This window comes from Vanellus vanellus (assembly GCF_965231255.1).
Source record: "Vanellus vanellus genome assembly, chromosome: 8".
Classification (NCBI taxonomy): domain Eukaryota; kingdom Metazoa; phylum Chordata; class Aves; order Charadriiformes; family Charadriidae; genus Vanellus; species Vanellus vanellus.
In genome coordinates, this window is record NC_138913.1 from 5,252,937 (window position 1) to 5,276,993 (window position 24,057).

The following is a 24,057-nucleotide window of genomic DNA, read 5'->3' on the forward strand; positions in this document are numbered from 1 at the left end:
TGTGCTTTTCCTAGGCTGATAGTCATTAATTTACAGTTTGGCTTCTACAGATTAAAATAGTTTTCCAAAATAAGCAGTTTGGGGAAATATTGGTAGTACATCTCATTTTAAATGCGATATAATTCACGCAGCGATAATTTATATTGACAGTGATATCGGATAAGATGCATTTGCCATTAAAGCTGGAATGCATTTCACCTATTGGTATTCCAGCTATGCATATTTCATGGCAGGAATCTATTTCAAAGGTGTTGCATACATTTGCTTTATGTAAGTGAGATTCAGGGTGGCTTCATCTTCAAGTTTTATTTACAAGACAGAAGAAACGAAATAAGGAGCTGCCTTGGTATATCATCCCTGCTGGAAACACTTGGCCTCAGCTTCAGGGCACTGATTTAAAACTCTGGCTGTTCTTAAAATTTGGACTTCCCCTAGTTTATCCTTTTAAGAGCATCCCCATTGCCCCTGCTTTTTTCTTATTATAATGATTTAAAATAGGGCTATGGTTTTGTAATGCTACTTTTTAAAAGCCGAAATGGAAGACAGGTATAATACTAGAAGACCTGATAGACCTAATGTTCCGAGACAGAGCTTTTGTATTTAGACAAGCGCTAATGGAGTATTAAAAGAAGCTGCTTTTCCAGGAAATGCATATTATTATTACTATTTATTAAGGCTTCCCACTTCTCTGAAGTAACCTTCCTCTGAGAGCACTTCTTATTAGACAAAGCCAAGAGTTTAAGTGACATTAACCTCCGCATCAGCATTCTGGATAATGGGGAAAGGCATAAGGGCATAAGCTTGAGCTCTGTTACAAGGCTGAGATCAAGGCAGGAAGAATGAAACTTGTAGAAGAGTTTGGCATTATATAGAGAAGTTTCTGCCTGTGAGGTACCACCAGATACGAGAAATACTTTGAACTGGTACGTTCAATTTAGACTCCCGTATTTCCTACGGCTACACAGAATACACCCAACTTTCAGGACTTAAGTCAGTCCTTTCGTCCAACCCGCAGGATAAGTCAGATATACAACGTTTTTGGAACCAAATCTAGTGACTTTCTAAAGCATCGCCAGAAAAGTCAAGCAACAGCACGGTCTAGCACGCAAGCACCGTGCTGGGAACCACAAGACGGATCCCTTGGCCAAGCTCAGCTGCTGAATTCGGGCATTGCCTTTATTAAGCTAGCGCTCACCGCTGCCTTTTGCTCTGCAGCACCGTGAACTCCTTGCGCATGGATTTTCTGCTAGCATCTGCTGATATATATGATGCAGTTTATTATAGAGCTAGTAAAAGAAATTGGATGTGTCAGAGCTGGCTCCCGCTGAAGAAGTCAGTAAGTTCGAAAGGGTTTGGTGTGCGCTCAGGTTAAAAATTAACAGCACTGTATACTGGCCAGTTCTTTGTGAAGCTGGCATTTTCACCTGGAAAATATAAGCCAAGGTCCAAGACTAAAGTATCCTTAGCTCATGCGGTGGCTTGCAACATGACCAAATGTTGGAGAGCATTACAAACCTGTTTAATCGTTATTGCCTTTTAACTCACCAACATTTGAATACATGCTGCCAGCGCGGAGACTGGCAGGTCACGATCTTTACCGGCATAGCTCCCGTTTCAAAATCTGGATCTTGTAGCGACGCACGCATTAACTAGTTGATGACACATCTCTCTAAGCGATGAGCATTCCAACTAAAGGTCCTGCTTTGGTTTTCGAGGGTCTCGTACTACACGGGGCATGGCACGCTCTAGGGACTGCGAGAAAGCTGCACTAAAGGGCAGCAAAAAGCATCGAGGTCAGATCCCTGTGTGGTTTCTGATATGGCCTCTCTCATTCAGCTGACTGGAAATAATTGAGTAAGAAAAGCAGGATTTCTACCATATGTTGCACAGTCCTCCAAGCAAGGATTATATGTCATGGTTTCTGTGTGTATCTAGGGTTTTAGACGAGCAGTGAAATCAAACTCCGTTTTCCCAACAGCATTATGGCTTCCAACGTCTTTCTTAGCAACATCTTTCTTGTTGTTTCTTGTGGAAAACGATACGCTGTTGATTTGAAGTTCTGTGTTTGGGTGAAACTGCGAGAGAAGCCAATACCTTGAAAGGCTACAGGGGAAAGGCGGGATTTCCCTACACCTTTACGGTTCCACTTGTGCTCCTGCTTAAAAGCCCCATCTCACTCGCATCCAGTGCCATGGGGCTAAAAACTCAGCATCCCCATGACAACCAGTAAACGGTTTGATTTTCTGCCCACTGTCAGTCAGCGAGAAGATAACAGTAGATCCTGTGTTTGAGCTAATTACCTAGGGGAAAGCAGAAACCGTGATGAAATATAAAGTCTTCCTATATACATCTTCATTACAATAATCTCATACATATGTGCTCTGAACTTAGAAAACACTAAAATCTGAAATGCAAATCGCAGAGCAGTTGGCATTGATATTCCGCCGCCCCCCCTCCCCCACCCCCCCCCGCTCCTTTTCAATTCATTAAAAAGATTCCTCATCCCGCACTACGAAAGCTCCTGGGAAGACAGCAGACTCGCTCCTTTGGAGTCATCAGCAGGGGTGAAGCGGGGCAGCGCCACAAACACAGCCACACGCCAATTACAATTTGGGAGACATGTCTAGCGGCAGCTGTTTGGCGGTTAGGTAGATCTTCCTTATTTCTCTTGGATAACCGACGCCTCGCGTAATAAATCACCAGCCCCCGGAAAGTGAAATTCAAGGAGGCTGAGAAGACAGCAGCTGTACTTTAGAATTCATGGGTAAGATCAGATTTACAAGTTAGGGGAAATTTCATTTAAAATCCACTGTAGTTGTTTCTTTTCTGTGTGGACATTAACTTGCTCAAAGATGACAAACTCCTGCTATCGTTTGCCCTAAACTTAACACCAGAGAGTCACGTCTGATCACCTTACTTCAGTCCACAGTCAAGAAACCATCTTGCAGTGCATCAGAAAGGGTCATTTCTAATTGTACTATCACAGCCGTAGCCCCATTTTTGTAAAATAAAACTGCCAGGCACTTCATACTTCAGAGGCATCACAGTGAGTCTCCTACATGTCAGCTCATGACTGAGCCACCGCTTCTGTGAGATGCTTCACAGTCGCTCAGTGCTATTTCATCTCACAAGACAGACACTGCGCTGTTCATTGCATAAATAACTCCGGAATTTTTCCTGGAAGCAAATGCATAATACTTTCCAAACTCTTTTCGCAAAAGTTTCTCACTATTTCTCTGAATTTTTAAAAGACAACTTTAAAAGTTGTATTTCTTCGTAGTGCAATTCAAACCTAAGAAAATATCCCACGTTTTGCAGCCACCACGTACGACTGAACTGGAGAAACCTTACAGCATGACCTAATGTTGGATCTTAACACTCGGGGCCATAAATACGATACTCACCTATTGCAGCAACAACTGGTCAAAACTATCAGAAAGAGGTTTTTTGCATACTTGTAAAAAAAATTTCACGGAGGCGAGGCAGCGTGAAGCTGCCCTTTAGAAGGTCTTATTGAATTACTTAAACCTATTTGAGAAGCAATATACTTCATACTTACCACATTACAAGGGCTGCGTCTGCCCTTAAAAACGTCTCAAGCAGGGCAAAATCTAAGCGCTGATTCTAAGCAAATTTCCTTTTAACATGAATGTTGGTATTTTCTTATGCATTCTAAGCTCTCTGCTGATTATTGAAGGATATGGGGAGGGCACAGGTTGCTCAGAAAGGAAACGAAGGGGAAAAAAGAAGAGATTACCTCGTATATTAAGGGATTATGCACTTTCTCAAAAACATGCTGGTAAAGGTAAAGGGAAAAACAGAGCACGGGAGCCGTCACGACTCACCACAGATCACTAATTTCAGAAGGATTTATACATGCATGCATATATAAAAATACTGCTTTATAAGCAAGTAGCAGAATCAAGAGCACTGAACAATACAATCATACCAAAATAAGAGGACAAAAAGTTTAAAAAAAATTTAAAAAAATAATCTAAATTTGAAAAATCCAAGGCACACTACAATGAGGAGCAACTTGTCGGAGTTAAAGATAATATGAAACGATTCTGTAAGTGCATTAGGAATAAGAGGAAAACCAGGGGAAAATATTGGTTCATTAGAGACAGCGTAAGATTTTGGCAATGCCAAGAGGGTCAAAGTGTTCAATGCATTATTTAATTAGTGTTCTTAAAGATGTCAAGCAGGTGGTTAACACCAATGACCGAAGGGTAAGAGCTCTCCCTAAAATAGGTCAGATCATATTGGACAAGACAGATGTTTTCAAAGTCTGACCAGTGAACCTCAAAATCTTAACGATTCTAATTGAGGAATTATGGAAAAAAGCAGGCTAGCAGGAAATTTGAAATAGCAATTGTTTTCCCTGTGTGCTAGAAGAGGGAGAAAAGAAAAACAAGACAGCAATACTTCATCCTGGAAAAAAAATAAATAATAATCAGGAATAATATAATCCTATTACTGGTAAGCAGCAAAGGGTAACAAGAGGTGAGCAGTGGCCGTCACTCACTCATCAAGAACAAAGTGTATCACAGCAACGTAGCAGAAAGCAGGAGTTAATTTCGTATATCTTGATTTCAGGCAGACACGCTCCTAATTAGTTGTCAAGAAGAACCTGATACAGGAGGGAGGCAAAGCAGGTGGATAGTTGTGGGGATTTGCTCCCTAAGCGGGAGGGCGCGCTGCCTCACCGCGTGTCAGCAGGCGGGCAGGGGTCTGGCTCCGCGCGGTGGCTCCGTTTGCCCTCTGGACGATGGAAGGGATCTGGTAACATGGGTCTGGGAGGTACGACCTGCCAGCGGAGACAGAAATCGTGTTAGTTTTAGCTGTCGTTCTCTTACAAACCCCAGCAGCTAGTGCTATATTTACACGTCTGCGGGGGTTGGAGCTGGTAAGGCTTCCACTGCAACACCAGCCCGGTGCTGGAGCGAGGTCCAGAGAAGATACGGATCGAGGAGAGCGAGGAGGCATAGGTGTGTGATTATTTTAGCATAGAGGCGACTGGGGAAAGAGATGAGAACAACCTCCAATTACCTGAAGGCTGTTGCACTGTGAGAAGGGAATCACCTGTTGTCCATGACCGTGGGAGGACAGGCGAGCACTGGGGGACCTCAAACTGCAGGAAGGAAAAATCCAGTTAGACACTAGAAAAAGCTTTTTAAAAGCTTTTATTTTATTTTTTTTTTCTTAGGAGAACATAGGTCTAGAATAAGTTATTTGAGGAATTAATGGAGACTCCATTACCAGAAGTTTTTCATACGTTAGAACAACTTTTAATGGCACAGCGCTGCCTCTTGGGACACCGCTTCTCCTCTGTGGCCGGCGTCTGGCAGACAGAGGCTTATGATCAGCTCATCCAAGGTAATTTAAACGAGCACTGTGAGAGAGAATTTCATATCGTGTGATAAATAAATGGGGGGCTGAGAGGAAGAAACTAAAAAAAGAACACTTAAAAGGACTGACGCCAAGAAATGTAAGCTCTGTTGCTGACTATGTCACAGTTGTCAGATAAAAGGCACAACAGACCCAGAAAACACGGGTGTACCCCAATATGAGAGAAAGTCAGAAAGGTGGGAAAGTTGGTTTAGGACTGGACAGTTGTGATTACAGCTCTGGACAACTTCTAGAAACTAAAAAATAAAGTTTCGTTATTGGTCTTCCGAGATTTGATTACCAAAGCAGAAAAATTCAAGATTTACTTGACCTGATAAGCATTCCATATCAAAGCTCACAGACCGGTCGCCTCTGTGAAGGCTTACCTGTTCAAGCTTACCCATGGCCAGTGTGGGAGCAGTTCAGGGATGGTGAAGGTAGCGTCGAATTGAGCATTCAATTCTACACCTCACTTTCTAGCTTTTGCAAAGACCGGTTTTCTGGATGAGAGGTTGTAAGAGGGGGTGTGTCATTCCCCCCCCCCTTAAATAATTTCTAATAAATATTTTTATTAATACATTTATTGGTAATTGCAAACAATTCGCAGTGCACAGCTGCGTAGTTAAATCTTGCCTTTTAAACCAGGCAGAGGGTATCCTAACTGAATAACTCGGTTTTTGCAACATATGCTGGTGGAGACGGAGCACACCGTTGCCCACCTCTGGCTGAGCCTCCGCACCCGGTGGCACTGTTCCAGTATGACAAGAAACGAACTTTTATATAATATAATTCCATATCTGTCCATGGCAAACTGCATAGATGTACTCACCGGAAGACAGACACTGCTCAATTCAAGAAAATCAGCATCTAAAATGGAATGAGAGGACGACTAAATAGCAGAGGGGAGAGTAAAGCACAGGGCAGGGGATATCAACGGGCCATACACCAGTGTAAGTGAAGACATACATTTACAGCCCAGAAAATATAGGTTTCACACATACGTGCTCTAGATGTACTTCTAATCTTCACATCCAAGTGTGGCTCCAGATATCAAAAAGCAAAACTAACTTAAGTAATGAAAACCACAAGCCACGGGGCAAGAAATTAGGTTTAAATCTAGACTCTAGCTACCCTAAATATCTGCGAGAAGTAAATCTGTCATCTAGATCGCATCCATTTATAGGTGCGAGACAGATAATATGGTCTATGAAGAGGCTGATTCATCTAAATAGACCTCCAGACTTGTATTTTAAGCTTTTCTGAGATGATTCTGTTCTCCTTCACATGGGTATTATTTTATTACAACCTTTCTTGAGGAAATGTTTAATTGCAGAAAAATGAAGTAAAAATGCAACTTTTCATGTCAAATCCATGATGCTCATTGCAGCCAGAATTAGCTGTGGTATTTAAGCATCTATTCCCCAGTCACCACGCAGCAACATCTCATCTTCTCCCTCTGAGCCTCTCCAGTAGCTACATGAGATGCTGTATGCAGAAATAAGAGAGAGATTGATAAGTGGCATGCGGCAAGCAAAACCAATTCTAACAACCAATAACCACCATTTTTTCCCCAGTTTCAGATAGGGAATTTTTCAAATTGTAAATTTAGGCTTAATTTCACAAGGGAATACCCTTGATAGAAAGCCCAGACTATTCAAGCAGCGGGTGTTTCCATTTGGCCAGATTTGGCAAGATTTTTTCCCGTGACTTTTGTATGCAGCAATACTTCAGAATCCCAGAGGAAAACGTACCCTTTCTCCCCTTCACAGGTACCAACTACTCCATCCAACCATCTAACTTTTGAATACCACTACCGAAAAATCCTTAGAGATGCTTTTGTCCCCAAAATACAAGCATCCAGTGATGCTGCTGTCTTAGTCATCCTTTCCTTTTGATTCTGATTTTGTGGCTCACAGAGCCTTCACTTTCAACAGCTAAACTGAAAACATAAGTACCTTGAAAACAATGTTCCTCCTGCTAAGTGACACTTTATTAATAACAAAATTAATTTTAGACTTACTATTTCAAATCCCTTTGAAGCCCTAAACAGAAAACATACAGAAATTGGTCCATTGCCCAGGGAACTTCTGCTACTGCCGCAATAAATGCACACATATGTTTTAAAGGAAGAACTCTTAGTCAATTATCAACGGAAGAGGACTAGTACTGGCAAAATACAACAGTCATAGCTGAAAACCAGGTAGGATACCAATGCTGAAGATTCAGCTTTTTCAGTAACTTCTCCAGCCGTTTCCCAGGGTTAGGCTGACCTACCACAGCTGAAAATCATTCCCTTCAGTAGCCCGTTTACCCCAACATCAAGACCAAGTCCTGTATCTCCTCCTTATCTGCTCAAGCGCTGACTTGGTCCGTATACGTGTTCCTATACGGACTGGCAGAAGGTTGCTGTTACCTCTTCTGGCTCTAAGCCTGCACGGCTGATTTTCTGTCGGGCACGATGTGTCTATACTGAGCCAGAGACCAACAATTTCCCGCTTACGTGCTGGCAAGTGGCACTTTGATTCAGCTTCCCGAGACGGGGAAAAAACTCTCAAATACCGATCTCGCCTGCGGAGCCTGATCCAAACACAAACAACCCTCGAAGATGATAGATTTCAAGTGCACCAAAAGCTATTTAGGAAAGACAATTCAGCCTACAATTTACCAGCATCAGCTCCCAATGATTCTTAAAAGCGGTTTTAGCACAGAGTGATGGCTGACAAAAAAAAAAATTGTAAAGGGATAATTGCTAACCATACAGGCTCCTGAAGAGACTGCATTTGCGTCCCTGTTAATGAAACAGCAAAGTAACTTCTTGTAAGCAGACTTAAAAATAATCTTAACTTCTCTTAAAGCTTTAGGAGACGTACTTAAGAAACGTTTGTTTCTTTAACCTGAAAACACTCTGTCCAGAGGGAGAGGATTCTGAATTGTGCTTTCAGATAGGTGGGCACGGATAGATGGCTTTGACTGCAAGCTAGATCACTGCCTGCTTTTCTTTGGGTTTTGTTTTGTTTTTTTTTTCTTTTTCTTTTTCAATCAGACTGTAGCACTGCTGCCATGCTGTACGCATTCATTTGCGCCAAAAAAAAAAAGCGATGAAAAAAAGTCACGATACCCGGTATCAGAACACAACATGCTCTGAGGTTTGCATCTCACGCAGTAAATAAAGGATGCTGTTTGGGCTGAGCTCTAGAAAACGTTATCAGAGGCGTTCCCCTGTACAGCAACGATGGCCCTTCATTGAGATGCAGGTAGTGCTTCGATACCAAAGACTGCAGTGCATCATTAAAGTACTGTGAAGACAAACAACACTCATGCTGCATACCAAGTGGTATCACGTTTAACTGAATCATTTTAGTATGAATACATCCAGGTCTGCCCCTGTGAGCCACTCGTGTAAAACGAGCTGGCAGAAATGGATCTGCGCTAATTACATTTCATGCCTATTTCAGAATTAACCTCAGGGATACGGAAAGGTGGCAATACAGAGGAATTTTGTAACCAAAAGTTCATTCGCAATTGGCAGCCACACGAAGACCAGCTTTCCTCAGAGATGACCCTCGAACATCTCGGATTAGGAGGTTTATTTCTATTATGGTTGTTTCCCTGAAGTACAGGACACACAAAGATTTTGTATCTCTTTGAAACACCAAACCTTTATCGGAAACTAAACCGCTGTCAAATATGAAAGACTGGAGCACTTCAGCTAGCGTGCCAGTTCCCCTACAATTTAGAAGCAGACTACTCGTATTCCTCTCCAGGGAGTGCCACAAAACATCACAATTAGGCTACATCAGTATGAGATAATTTCCTATCCAAAGTAAAGGGTCGTTTCTTTTCATCCCTCTGAACGTTTGGAAATCTCTTCCAAGGACACAAGCTCAAGCTTTTTATCAGGGAAATGCAGAAAGGTCGGTTTGTCTTTTCCCTTTACCTGCTTTGCCTTTTTCCATTACCTCCTTCGCCTTTTTCCTTTACCTCCTTCGAGACCGAATTGCTCAGACACAACTAACAGCTTCCTCGCCGCCTCCGACCCTTCTACGAGTTTCCTGCTCCATTTCCAGTATCATCAGTTCATTATTAAATGAGATAAAGGGGCACCTCTGAGCTTCATTAAAATAGAGAGAAGAATGGGATTTCAGATCTCTGGGAACAGGCCAGCAATCTTCTGGATGCGCAGCTGATGCTGAATGCCCCAGATCCTCCACACCTGTGAACATAATAGAGAAATCGCCAATTATCTCCAGTTTTCGCTGCAGAATGGGATTCAGCCATGAATAGCTCGCACTGCGGAAGGTCTGCCTTGCTTATTATTTTCCTCATTTGCCACTAAACACATTTTGGTTTGCTTTATAAAGAGTTGTCAACCACCATTTTCCCTTATTATTTGTTTTGTATCAATAGCCCGGACCCCGTTGTACTATTATTATTCATTGCATGAATACACAATATATTCCAGCGATATCCTGTTCCTACTCCGGCACGTTGTATTTCGTGGCTTTCGTGCTCCTTTACAAAAGGATTTCGCATTTGTTATACGGAGCTGCAGAGAGGTTTGTGACCTCTGGTCCAGGTGGTGGTGAGACCTGAACCAAACCACCCGGGACGGAGGTGCCCGCGGTGGCAGGGGAGGCAGCTCAGCGATCCCCGTTAGCCCTTCTACTCATCTGTGCTTAAGACACAGTCCTTGTCTAGACAGATTTAAGTACTGCATGTTCAAAGGATGGGGGGAAAAAAAAAAAAAAAAGGCAAACCGGTGATTTATCCAAGGTCACAAAGTAGATAAAGATCGCGGTTTGCCATCAGTCCTCTTTCTGATCCCAATACGACGGTCTCAGCTAATGAATCCCGCTCATTTTCTTCCCCGCGGTTCGTGCCTTTTCTCATTTGGTGTGTCTGCATTGAAACATATTTGTTTTACATTCAGGCAAATGAGAGGAAGCAAAGCCATTATGTCTAAAATCTCTTGCTCTCGCACACAGGAAAAAATTAGAGTTGTCGGAGAGAAGTTGAAACATCAGCAGCGGCAGAGCTCCGTTTATGCAAAGGGTCTCCAAAGACCGGGAAATATTATACGTGAGCTCTGCAGCCACTACGGCCGGGTCGGAAGCGATCCGGTAAAAACCTCCTGTGGAATCGTCCGGTGGCTGATGCGAGAGACTAGCGGCTTAGAGGGAAATATCATGGTCTGTTGTGCACATAAATGAACAGGCAGTTTCTAAACCAATATTTACTTGGTGTGTTGTAAAGGGCTTTTAATAAGCCTACGGCAGAAACTGCTACAGCTCATAGGAAGTGGCCCGTTCTGGAGGGGCGACGGGGGGTCCATTCTTTGTGGCATTCCTGAAAATGTACAGCTGCAAGATACCGATAACTAAATGCAGACAAGGAATCGACACGCAGGCTGCTTCAGACAGGGTCCGCCATGCATTTGCCCTGGATCCCATTCTGCCAGAGGCCATCCAGAAGAGGCAGAACTAATGAACTATCCCATTTCTCAGAAAATGAGGGGATGACATCCTTGATATATTATCTTAAAATCTAAGCATTTACTATTAGTGATAATCATACATAATGTTTTTTTCTTTTAATTCCATCTTCAATTACCTGAAGTTTCACCAAACTTCTTTTCCAAACTGAATCTTCCCTTTTTGCAAGCTGATTTGTTTTTTTAAATCACAGCCACCATTTAACTGATGCGGTAATTCACTCTGATGGGTAATATGCATACAGGTAAAAGAAATACTGGGACAATGCACAATCGTAGCCACCATAATAAATCATGGCAAATTACAGTGAATTAATTTTAAATTTTTTAACATAACAATTAAGATGAGTTGAGAGTAGAAAACAAGAATGTAAACTCCTTGGGCAATACCGAAACAGATCCGAAACACATAGTTGTAGATGAGATCCACTCTCTCTGCACACCAGTGCTAGCATATTAATAACACTGGTTGCACTTAAAATAAATGAAGAATTTAATGAAGAACTATATGCAACTATGAACAAAAAGATTTTTCAAGAGATTAATCCATACAAAACTAGGCACGTAATTAGGAAAGCTATTAAACCTCACCTGCAGGCTGCTGCCAAGACCATTATAAAGAAGCTCCCCACATTACAATGAACTGCATTTAGCTCGAGTAAGACCCCGAGATGCTGGATCCTGCAAGGTCCCGAGTCTTCATGCTTCAATTCAAGACTGCTCACATACTTAAGTGTGTTTTTGGAGACCTGCCAGGGTTCTTCGCACATTATTAGATATGACTCTAGAGAGAGCAAGGACATGGACTTGACAACGGGCTGGATGACGTACACTCAATCCTGCAAGGTACTGAGCGGCATCGACCCCTACGGGCTCAAAGTTGTAGGAGGTCCATTGTTTTAGAATGGACCAAGAAAGGAATCCGCTGTGGTGAAAGCCACTGCGCCGCTATGTGGTGTATACGGCATATATAGTTAGGATACCTATAGAAAGAGTGAACGCTGGCAACCAACTCGGGAACCACTACTTCTAAACCATCACTGTTTCTTTCTAAGCGCGGTTCTGAAGTGCTTTCTCACAGATGACCTCAATTCTGTCCATGCTCTTAGGCCGGCTACTCTTCACTCTGCAAGGCAAAAACTGGTATCTAATGTTTACAATGTACACTAATTATTCTTCCACAAATACACAGTTACTCTACGGTATGACGACAGGATCAAAATGCATAACTAACTGAGAAATCCCCATGTTATTTTTTTTCTTCTAGTTAAAACCCAAATGCATTTTTAATTTTTGCTCCGCAGTCCGTACGGAAAGACAAATGAGGAATTTTAAAAGCCTGACTGTCGCTCCAGGACGTGAATCTGCAAGGTTGTAAGTGGCATTTATGAGAAGTTGTGTTTCACGAGGCGGGTAATTTGCAGTTTGTTACAAAGACATAAACTCGTTTCTGACTAAATTGTATTGTAAGTCATGCTCCTCAGAGAATGTCTGACTAAAAGGTGATGTTAAAGTAATTTCCATAACATCAAACTATGCGACAAATTAAAAACTTCATAGAGGAGAAAACTGGGGAAAAGGAGCAGGCTGAGATGGAACGAATTTCTTTATGGTAGTGCTCAAAAAGGGGAAAACTCAGATATTGCTCCGAAAACTGCAATGCTAAATCTGTTTTAAAAAGCACGGCATTTGATTTTCAGCTGTTCGGCGATGTCTTACTCCATTCTTGAAAATCATTTTTCAGCAGCATCCAGATCCTCAGCAAAACGTTCCCCGAGGGACAGACTCCCGGCAGGTACCCGCCAGCAGAGCCGCCGTGGTTTGGGAGTTTTGTCGCACAGGGACGTGGCCCCCAAAGTTATCTTAGCATAAAGAGGAAAAACAATTCTCACATCCTAAGTGAAGGAATGAATCTGCACGTGCTCCGCAATCGCAACTGCTCACCGCAGTAATGTGACATTCTGAGGGGAAGGATCATCTGATCATTCAAGAAAAAAATAAAATTAAATAAAATTGCAGCCTTGCTCTTCAGAGGAACTAACTGATCATTGGAAAAAGGAAAATGGAGCAGTGAAGAAAATAACTGGTACCTGCTAAAGAAAGACCTAACCCAAGGAGGGAAAAAGAAAAAGAAAATAATAAAAGGTTCTGTCAACCTTGAGATTTCAAATCAGGACATTTATGAAGGCAGTTGCACCAACTGCAGGATGCAGATCCCGTTTGTCAGCAGTCCCTGTCTGGCAGGGCTTTACATTTCAGTATCGCCGCTGGGGCTATTTTCCGTAATGAGAGAGAAGGGGGTTTCTTACGAGGGACTGAGCGACCGAAGTGTGTACAACGGGGTATGCGGCAAATGGGGGGGTGACAAAGCTTGGGTGTCACTAAAGGCAGACAACATAAATAGAAAAAAACTGTTCAGTGTGGCACAATGGTTATCCACGTGGGGAATGGCGCGCAGCTAGGATGAGGGTAATTTATCCTGAATATTAGAAAAAGCTCTAACAGCGAGACTGAATTCGTGTTCTGTGCTGTCAAGGGAAGGGACTAAATGACACGAGAGGGTTGGGTTTTTTCCTCCTGTAATTTCCATCATCTTATGATTCCCTGATATATTTCCCTCCTGCGTTTCATTCAGGTCATGCACAGGTACAGTACTAGAGCAAACCTCCTCAGCCGGTGGGTCGAAACCTGCGACGCTGCGAGCGATATATTATAAAAGTCTCGCCAGAAATTTAATAATCTTACTCAAATGAAGCGATGTCAATTGAATATTTTCTTCTTGTTTGATAGTTTGTATTTTCTTCTTACAGTTCCCACTGGGCAGCTGTTCTAAAACTAACTGCCCTAATGATAACCGCATACCTAAATCGTTCAAGGCCAATTTAGGTATGTTCTTGTGCCGGTACTGTCCTTTCACCTGACTACGTTTTTCTCCACACCCTTTATTACCCTAAAATCTATATGGATGCCATAACAACCTCCCTCAGCCTAGAAAGACTTACCGAAAAGCTCTAGGTTTACAGAAACCCACTCTCTGCAAGATTATGACAAGAAGAATGAGGAATCCGCCTTCTCATTTACTCAATATTTTTCATCTTAAACTGAATGAAAAGTTGTCACAGAATTTTTATCAAAATATAATAAGGTTATGTTTAAAGTGCTAGTGAGCATCCAAACATCAGTATCTCCAGACGCGAGAATGACCTCATGCTGATCATAAGCTTTGCGTCGAAGCTCGTCTGTAGCAGTGCTCCTGTACGGGCACTGCAGTACAGTCTGCACCGAGAAATGCTCTTGCTGGAATTTGGGTTACAGAAGCAAATCTGTTTACTTGCAAAAACAGCTATAGAATAGTCACCACAACTGAAAAAATGATGCAGTCACCACAAATGAAAAAAATGATGCATCCAGTAACTTCCATATCCCCCTAACAAAATGGATTATACAGAAACTTCCGTGAATCGGTTACGGGTTATTGTGGCTACCAACTGGAAGCAGCATGTCTGGTTGCTGCAGGCATCTGCTCTAATCTCTTCTCAGTGGACCCCTTCCACCCTGGACTGTCGCTGTCGAGACAGCCAGACTTCCCTCCCATGTCCCCAGTGGCTCACCTACTACAGCCGTCTTCTTAAATGTGATCCGGATCCGTCAACAGCTCTGCCCCCTGTCTTCAGCTTCACTGGGCTCCGTCCCCACGACTATTTCCAGTCATCTTCTTCCTTAGCATCACGTCGGGGTCACCATTTGTGGTGACTGAAATGCACGGACTCCGATATGCGGGATCGACATCGAAGTCCACTTTATTAAGCAAGCATCCTCTTTATATACTTTTCTACCAAGGCCAGTAATTTTCTACTTTACTTGTTTACACCATCACGTACTCTAAAAGATCACGTTTCCACCGAAAAAGGAATCTCTCTTCCCTGTGAGCAGCACCTCCTTATCTAGGGAGTAGCTTCACACAACTTCATCCTCTGCCAAAACAGTGCTGCAGTGCTTATTCCTCCCTATTAGTTCTATCACAATTAACCCTTTTTTTTTTTTTTGCCTCAGTCCCACACTGGACACACTAAAAGGGCAAGAGAATAACGACAGTATGTCTTCTGTTGCTCGCAAATCTAAAATTGTATTTACCGTGGAGCCAAACCAGCTTTATTCGGAGTTGTATCTGTGCCACCAGTTCTTAAAGATCCCAAAACATCTTGATTGTTATCATCTTTAAAGTAACCCATCCGCAGCTGTTAATTATCAGCACAAAAGAAAACACATTCAAATAATAATTCTTGTCAGCCTTGTCTTTAAATATCTAGAGAGAGTTCTGAAGTTGACACAAAAGCGTTCAGACTCAGGAGACCAGCCCTGGTCTCACCATAAATACTGAAAGGCTGTGCCAACATGCAGTAACGATGCAGTAACAGCACTGTTTGTAAACAAAATAAGAGGCACATGTATATTTTGAACTTTAGACAGAATTGATAGTTCTGGAGACTTCCCTGACGTTCAGGGATGAGTTTATTCCACTGTAAGGGATGATGCGTATATGCCGCCCCTTGCTCTAATCTACAACTGTAGTGACGAGAGTGAATTTCATACATTCTATTGAGCTCAAAAAAGGTAATTCCAATACCTTTCAGTTCCCTGGGGAATATACAGTATGGTATTGCCTTCTCTGTGGGCCAGTCATTCTGCTGAAACTCTGAAAGGTGTAAATTAATTCCAGTTCTAATGAGGGCTTGGGTTTTTTTGAGCTCTGGACACCTGCGACCAGACACTTATTTCAGATGATCTATTGAATAGCTGTCGGATGGTAACGATTTTTGGTTGCTGGGCTCAACCTGATCTGGTGAACTTGGCTGGAAGGTTCTGTATCTTATTAGTAATCTCCTAAGCAATTATCCTACAGCGCACATTTTACCTCGATTTCTTCAGTTGTCCTTCACTAGCAAGAAGTATGTACTTACCTTGGGCAGGGGGTAAGGGGAGGGTGGTGGAGAATTAAGTTAGGAATACAATCCCATCTCTTCACGACAAATTCCTGTCTATCCTAGTAAATGCCGACTCTTTCATTTTTATGTTAAATAGTACTTGTATAGAAAAATCACAATTTTTCTATAATCACAAGCTTCATAGTACTTGTATAGAAAAATCACAATCATCAATAGAAAAATTGATACAACTATCTTGTATCAATTCTATTAATATTTTCTTATTGCTATTTCTGCCAGTCTATATTTTACGTTATCATGATAGTCTAGATTGCAAGTGATATATTTGAAGAATAACTTATTTCTCTCATGAGAATGAGGATCTCTGCTTTATGAAATGTAAATATAGCCGGAGTTCCTAAGGTGCTAAGCACTCCACACTAAGTGCTTTGCCAGCAGGACAGAGCAGAGACAGAATGACTCACATTGCGTCTTGGCGGCTGAAAGCTGAAGTCAAAAGGAAACAAAACAAAATCATTTTTTTCCATCACGGTGCGTAAAAAGTTTTCAAGCCAAATCATGACTTTTCTTCTACTAGAAATGTTTTAACTAAAAAATTAAAAAAAAAAACCCAAACCTAAAAATTAAATTTCTAAATGTAACATTTTTTAAAAAGGGTAAAACTTTGTTTTATATGTGTTGAGCTAAGTAATCTTGATTTATTAAATTTTAAATAATATTCCCCCCATTTACACTTTCATTTTGCTAGTTAAATATAAACCTCGATCCATTTTTACAGCTACTTTCAAATCAGTCCAAATTGGCACTTTTTATTCCAAAATAATTTTGTGGTCAAAGAAGCTCACTTAGCTCACACGAGAACGGAGCTTCAGTACGCCTATTCGATATATCATCACGTGCTCCAGGTCACAAGCCCCTTCCAAGCAATTTACAATTTATAAAACCTCTATAGAATGATAAGGGAGTTGCCGTTGCCTTACGCCCCTGTAGCACATCATATACAGACACACAGTGATTTTACACTCTCCAGGTGCTTAAGCATTTACTCCCAGAGGACCGCCAGCACTATCTCTAGCTGGCTGCAGCCAAATTATTCACTTCAAAAGCAAAAAAAAAAAAATAATCCAAACCTTCTCCCCGCCACGCACCTGCGCACAAGAAGTAAATAGAAAGGAAACTACAGTATTCTGCAGGGAAGAAGTGAATTCCCGGCCCCCACCGCTGACCAGCAACAGCACGCGATGGGTACAGTGCAAATATTTGCGTGGAAAGCAGTCACTCAGTAGCCTGTAACCCTCTTCCCTTCCGCATAGATAAGCCTCAGGTATTTATAGACTTCACCTAATTTCCTGTCCCTAGAAACTCTCCCACTCAGTTATACAATGTCTTCCAAGCACTCAAATTCCACCTTAAGGCCATTCAGGTTCTTTTTCTTTATAAGGGGTTTGGAAGAAGACACAACTTCTTCCTCAAATAAGGAGGAAACCCCACTTTTAGTAGCTGACACCACTGTAGTCATCATACAGTCATCGTAATTCGATCATACAATCATATCAGCTTCTCGCTGAAGCAATTCTCTTTTTATTTATCCCAAATATTCAAGTAGAGCTTCATAATCTCTCTTCTGACCTTGATTAGATTTTGAACAAGCCGAACCCTTAATCTCTCTTCACAAAAAGATTAATCAAGTCCCTTGATCTTCTTAACTGTGCTTCTCTGGTTCCGTTTCCATTCAAGGAGATCTATCCGAGCAGCGGTAGCCAGAACCATACGTGCACTTTTCCAAGTCATCCTACCATTGTCCATTATAATTACGAAATACTTCCCTGACTCCGCAAGTGTCAGGGATGCTTCATCTACTCTCTCTTTCAAAAAATAATCACGGGATGCTTTCTCATGGCGCTCACACTGGTGACCACAATTATTCTTCAATCAAGATCTACCCCTGAGATGTTCTGCATGTAACCAATCTGCCTAGAATCACTAAGATAGAGGAAAAAAAAAAACAAAACTCTGACTCTTTTCCAGCACGGGACTCTCAAAATGTCATCTTCAAGGTCAGGTGGTCATGCTGCTTAGAAGTGTTCCTTCTTAATTACTACACACATACTACATCAAAAAAAGTATGAGGGCAATGATTTCCCAAGATACGCAGCAGAGTTTCAATTTTTATTTTCAGTAGACACAGTATTTAAGCCTTGGTTAGGCAAAACCAAACAACTTGCTATATTGTAAGCACGTATTTAACCACAAAGCCGGTATGTGCCAAAACATGTCCAGAGCTGGGGCCGTAAGTCTAACCTTGTAAGGGTGCTTAATGGAAAAAACATTTTCTTCCGTCCCTTCTGACACCAGCATCTTCCTCTCACTTCCCTCTTTTTCCATTCCATGTTTCTTTGGTCAGCTTGTCTCAATTACAAAATGTAATTTTAAAATGAAATTTTTAACTGAATTTATACAGCAGTATTGCTGTCGCCTCCTGTGAATAGCCTCTGAAGGAAAAGATGAGCTATACTGTTTTAACAGGGCCGATTTGCCCTGTTCTCACTGTTTTCACCCCAGTACCAGCATGCAATGCTAACCAAGCGTGAGGAGGAGGGAGAGTCTCTGACCAGACCACAGCTTGAAGTCAAAGGTCACCCTGTTCCCCACCACCTCCTTACATTGAGGGACTTTTTAATTTTTTGTTATTTCTTTTATATGATACTGCAAATTATATTATCTTTGTGTGATTATTTTTTTTTCCCTGTGACATTCTGTTCTAACAGTCTTTGTCCTGGAAATCAAGCAATAGGACTTTTCCGCCTTGCAGAGGCGGGCTGCGCTATAAAGAAGGGATGTGATTCAGTAGTTGGGACAAAAGGCTGGGGAAGAGGAAAGCTTCTTTCTACTTACATTGTACCGTTGATCTTTGGCAAAACTCTTTCCTTTCCTATTCTGTGAGTCATACTGGTTTGAACTCCAAACTCTTTCACCTCTAATTTGTCTTGTATCTCTGCACAAAATGAAGCATAACAAGACCCCACTCTGAACTGACAGCTTTCAGTATTACAATACAGTAAATAACGCTGTATTTCTGGAATAAGTTTGAAATAGAGACCGCCTAGGATGAATTTTTCATAAAGATTAAGAGATCCTACTGCGTTCTTAAAATAGAAATGCTAAAGACGATATTTTGTTTGAGCTCTTGATCTTTAGAAAAAAATAAAAGCAGCTCAGAAATTCTATCTACGACATAAATAAAACCTATTTAAGCATATAGGGAGGGTGGGTAAGACCATCTTTTGGGGTTCCCATTCCTTTATTGGGCAAAAAGGGAGATAGGCCATCACACAGCAGCCTTGCGTCTGGAAGAAAGCAGACATCTCAGCCAGCGCTGTCTCGGAGGAAGACGTGTGTTGGGGTACCTACTGATGCCACCGCTTGATGCCAGGAGAGGCAGGGCAGGCGGGCGGCAGCAAGAGGTGGCTGCAGGACGCCCAAATAACATCACTGCCCGCAGAGCGGCAGCGAGCTACAGGGAACCGTACATCAGTTCCACCCGGCACCTCTGCAGGTCCTGCCGCGAGGAATGAGCCATCTCAGACGCCTTAGCATTTTCCTGCTCCGGGAAGAAAACACGTGGTAGACGTTTTAATGAGACAGGAAAGATTTTCACCTTCCAGACAAGCATTTTCTACAAATTGCGACTATTCTCCCCCAGTATTTGTTTCTCCAATTTTCTTCTGGCAATATAATCTATGCAGAAAGTTATCTGCGCTCTTTAGCTGGAAGATGCCAACTTGTTTACCTTAATTCTGAAATATTTAGAGGACACCATCTAGCTTTTGAATGTTTCAGTACTGTAAGCGATTTGCCTTCGCTCACATTAAAACGTTTCTCATTCTCAAGACTATGCAGCACTCTAAAATGTGACAGACTTGTCGGATTGCAAATCTTTCCTTTATGCTTGGGAAATTTTATGGTCATTACAGTACCGTAGCTGAAATCAGGGCCCCGTTGTGTGTACTCCTTAAATAATGACAAGGGAACTGAGGCAGGGAGAAGCTAAACACGTTGATGGAGGTCAGAGGAAGGTTCGGGTCGCTGGAGCTACAGCCACCCTTTGAGACAAGGCCACCCTTGTTCTCTGCCAGTCTTGGCTCTGGTGTCAAAACTGCCCTGAAACGAGAGACAAAACCACCGATCCACCGTTTTTAAGAAAAAGCCCCATGGCTTATGCCAGCCCGTACAGCAGGAACACGAGAAAAATGAGACAAATGCATGTGCAAGTCCAGTATAGACTGGAACACGTCCCCGTTCTTCCAGGCTCTGTCCCAGCTGCTACTTTATCACACCACAACAGGTATGAATTTAAGCTGCCCACTAGGTCGAAGGGATGCTGGCTGGGAAATCACAGCAGACATTTTCAGTTGAGTCGCGTGAAACACAAGATCCGACCTCATTTATTTAAAATGGGAAATAAATCTCCTGGTGCCACAAATTTGCTGGCAGTGTCCCGAAAAAAAAAAAAAAAAGTTTGATTTTTGTCATTGAGAAGAGTTAGGCGTGGGGACTAAGTGTTCAGTGGCTGGTTAACAGATATTAAAGGGGTTTTATATTTATTTTTAAAAGCGCCACACTGACAGCAATTCTGACTCGAGTGTTGAATGTTGTAGCACAAAGGGGGGATTTTTCACAATAAATGAACTGGTCTAACCACAGTGACCCATGGAAAAAGGAAACTGAACCCTCTCTGCACCTGAAAATGATACTGGATTTGATTTTCCTTTTCAACTTAGAGTTACCTATCGAGTGATGTTCTCCACATCATTGGGAAAAAACTTGATTTACTTTGAATACACATTTGTATAGCGTTTGCAAAACAAAGTAGAGCTTTATTATATGTTTAAGATAGATTGTGAGGGCACAATAGCAGGAGCTACAGTCACGCTAAAGCCAGTGCAAATTTCCCTACACACCAACGCTTTGCTACAGAAACAGGCTTCCAACTCTGCCCCATCTGGAAATCTGTTAACGCTGACAAAGGCAGCTCTCCGGAATAAAGTGCCAGTCTCACACTCTTTGTAAGGAAAATGTCAATCCTTATTTTAATACTTAATTACAGAATTTCAAACATTGTCTTTCTAGTTTTCAAGTTCCCTTGCCCATAGCATGAATTCGTTTGTCCAACTTTTGAGTTCTTTCACTCAGGTGTATCAGCAGAAAAGCAGTCTTTTACTGCAGACACGGAAAGACGGAGAATTTCAGGCGTATCATCTGTGAGAGCTGTAGATGGCACGTTGGACTTCTGAACTCTAATAGCTCAGGGGTGAAACGCAAAATTATCTCTTTGTTTTCTGCTGTTAATTCAGCTACAAAAATCTGAGATATACAGCAGCTTTTACAACCCCCCTTTGCTTCATGGGAAGGAGAGCGCATTTCAGCAAAGCAGCGACAGTCTCGCAATTGATCCGAAACAGAAACACCCCAAACACCTGAACTCCCCCCCATTAAGCTACGCTAATACGCTATAGCCTACACGGGGTACACTGTATAGTTAGACTGTACCAACAGCACAGTAAAAGGTAATTAGAAGGGCAATGTCATCCCAACAACCAGTAAGCATATATATAGCGTATATAACCAAAAATCTTATCCAGCTTCCACTGTGGCGAGCTGCCACACATTCACGAATTCAAGTGGAAACATCTTTAGACATTATTTAAAGGTATCGCTAACTTGAAATCATCATCCTCTGACCCCCTCCCAAAAAAAAAAACCCCAAGACAAACACTCACCACTTTGGATAATTTTCAGAGGTCAAGAAAACAAACGTAAAGGGCGAGTTTCTCATTCGTTTATACCCCATCGTTCTCCTCCAAATAGCTTTTTGGAAATAGAGAAGTGACGGGAGGTTTTGCCTGCAAGGCACACGAGCAGCAGAAGGTACAGGGTTTGGATGAGCGTTTCGGACATCAGAAAACCCACAAAGCTGCCAACTCCTGAAATTTAGTTGCAGGTACCCGATTAGGAGAGACCGGCTATCTAGTGATGAACAGAAGCGACAGTAGTTTGTAGATGGACCGCTCCCCTGGTAAAACCCATTTACCTTAGGCACTTTTGATGATGAGAACTCTTCCACTTGTTCCTAAAGTTCGGCTCAAAGGACAGTGACTAATAGCTTGGAGAAGAACTGAAATTGGAGCTCGCAGTCTGAACACACAAAGAGAAGCCCAGTGACTGCCGCTATGAAAATAAATGGCAGTGCGTAGGTGTTCCTTGTACAAACGAACTCCATCCGTTTTAAGCAGCCTCAAAGGCTACAGAGGCAGAAGAGTCTGGAAACAAATGCAAAGGCTGTGCTGGACGTTGTGCCCCTGCCCTAAGGCACAGCCTTGCACGGAACGGCTACGGGCAGAGCGGGGACCCAAAACCCCTCAACCCTGGACCCAGAGCCCACAGGCGCTTGCTCCAAACCCAAGAGCTACACCGAGAGAGGCATCTGCGGCCTCAAGAAAGAATGACTTTTGTACCAAAATCATTAAATAAGCAGTCAGGAAGGTTCGCACCTGAGTTTTCTTACGGTTTAGAATCGCAATATGCATAACGTGGAGGAAGACGCGGTAGCTGCTCGTTGAGTGTTTCAAGATCTGGGTAAATGAAGCAACATCAGCTCAGATCAGGGCCGGGGGGGGCTGTTGGTTTCCTTCCCCAGTGAAGATGGCACGAGAACACCGAGCGTGTCCCGCCGGGCTCAGCATCCTTGAAGATGCAGCGCTGGTACAAGGTTACACATCACACTTGACACCTCAGGAAATGAGAATTGGCCAAATGGCAGGTTTGATCTCTAATTATTCCAGTGCGTCAGCCTTGCTGTTTAATTTGTGTCTAACAGACATGATTACAACAGGTTTTTTTTTTTGCACCTCAGCTGTATTTTTCTTATGCATTACTCCGCTAATGCAAGTTGCTCCTGTATATTGGCAGAGAATTACAGAAGCATTATTGCACGTTCATGAGAAAAGGCTCCAGATAGAAAGAGGTCAACAGATTGAACTTCACTTACTTCGGCATCGTCAGCAGTCGCTGTTGCTTGAATTTCATGATATAAAGGTCTCTTCTTATGCTGGAAGGGAAAAAAGAAAACCACCCACATACTTCACTTTTGTGTCTTCATAACGCGGACATATGTTTTCTCTTTGAAAACAACATCTCAGTTCTCATTCAGGTATTTCTGATAGAAAATACCGACTTGCACAAAGCTTTACTGTTTGCTTTGGTTTTGGTATTTTAAACCATGTAAAAAATGCAGGTAAAACTCAGCTCCAATTATATTTTCCTTCGCCCCTTAAACTTTGTAATTCTTATCAAATAGAGACAGGATTTTTTTCTCCCATTACCTGCAGCAACCAAGGTTCTTCGTGGGGCTTCAGAGGAACTTGTGTTAAATCTGAGTTTGACGAAACTCAGATAAGCAGCACAGCTCCCCAAATACTAGCGCTGGGTTAACTGGTCACAATTGCCTACAGCTGTAGTGTCACACACATGGGAATTTTACTTAGACGTAGTTATTGCAGAGACTGTCTAGATTGAGAGGAAACTTGCAGCTAAGACTGAGTTTTGCTTCTTCACCTCCGTAGGCAATATTTATTATCCTTACTGCGTTACATCCTTGATAGGATTTCTTTTTCTTTTTTTTTATCTCCCATTCCAAACCACTTAAGAAAATTCTGTTTGCCACTCATTAAGCAGATGTAGAAAACCACACAAAAATTATTAATACCACATGGCTATGCAAACAGCAGTGAAAAACGGTTACCATGTTTTCCTCAATAAGCAAGGCAAAATCCTTCCAATTAACATTTTAATTAGAAAATTCACTTACCATGAAAGTGTCCTGCATTTTCTTAAAGGTTATAACTCAGTCTGCTTTCAAATTCCTCAACAGCGTTTTTCACTGTGGCTCTATCAGAAATTAGATACCCGGCAGCAAAAAGGGAGTTTAAGTGAATTATACTTCTAGCTCATACTTGATTCTCTTTATTTTAAAATTTCAGGCACTCAGGCTTCTATTTCACCCATCACTTGTCCTTGGAGACTAACACAGCTTTGGGGAAAAAAGCAATTACCTACTGCGAAAAGCCTAGTAGTTACAATTATGAAATAATAAAATGTCAAAGACATGTCTAATTTAGATAGAGGGATTTAAACTTTTTAGCTTAGTGAAATACTACAAAATATTCTGTAAAA

The 24,057-nt window shown here is 42.1% G+C and overlaps 1 protein-coding gene across 1 annotated transcript in view; it reads right to left on the minus strand.

Moving 5' to 3' along the window:
- Nucleotides 1-23,710, minus strand: part of WDR49 (WD repeat domain 49) — a gene marked incomplete at both ends in the record, with an annotated part of 41,357 nt that extends 17,647 nt beyond the window's left edge. Inside the window, 7 exon segments of the mRNA XM_082487206.1 lie at nt 2,140-2,202; nt 2,205-2,300; nt 9,405-9,601; nt 13,882-13,913; nt 15,014-15,117; nt 22,874-22,933; nt 23,693-23,710. Coding sequence (XP_082343332.1) covers nt 2,140-2,202; nt 2,205-2,300; nt 9,405-9,601; nt 13,882-13,913; nt 15,014-15,117; nt 22,874-22,933; nt 23,693-23,710 — 570 coding nt within the window.
- Nucleotides 23,711-24,057: the final 347 nt, after the last annotated feature.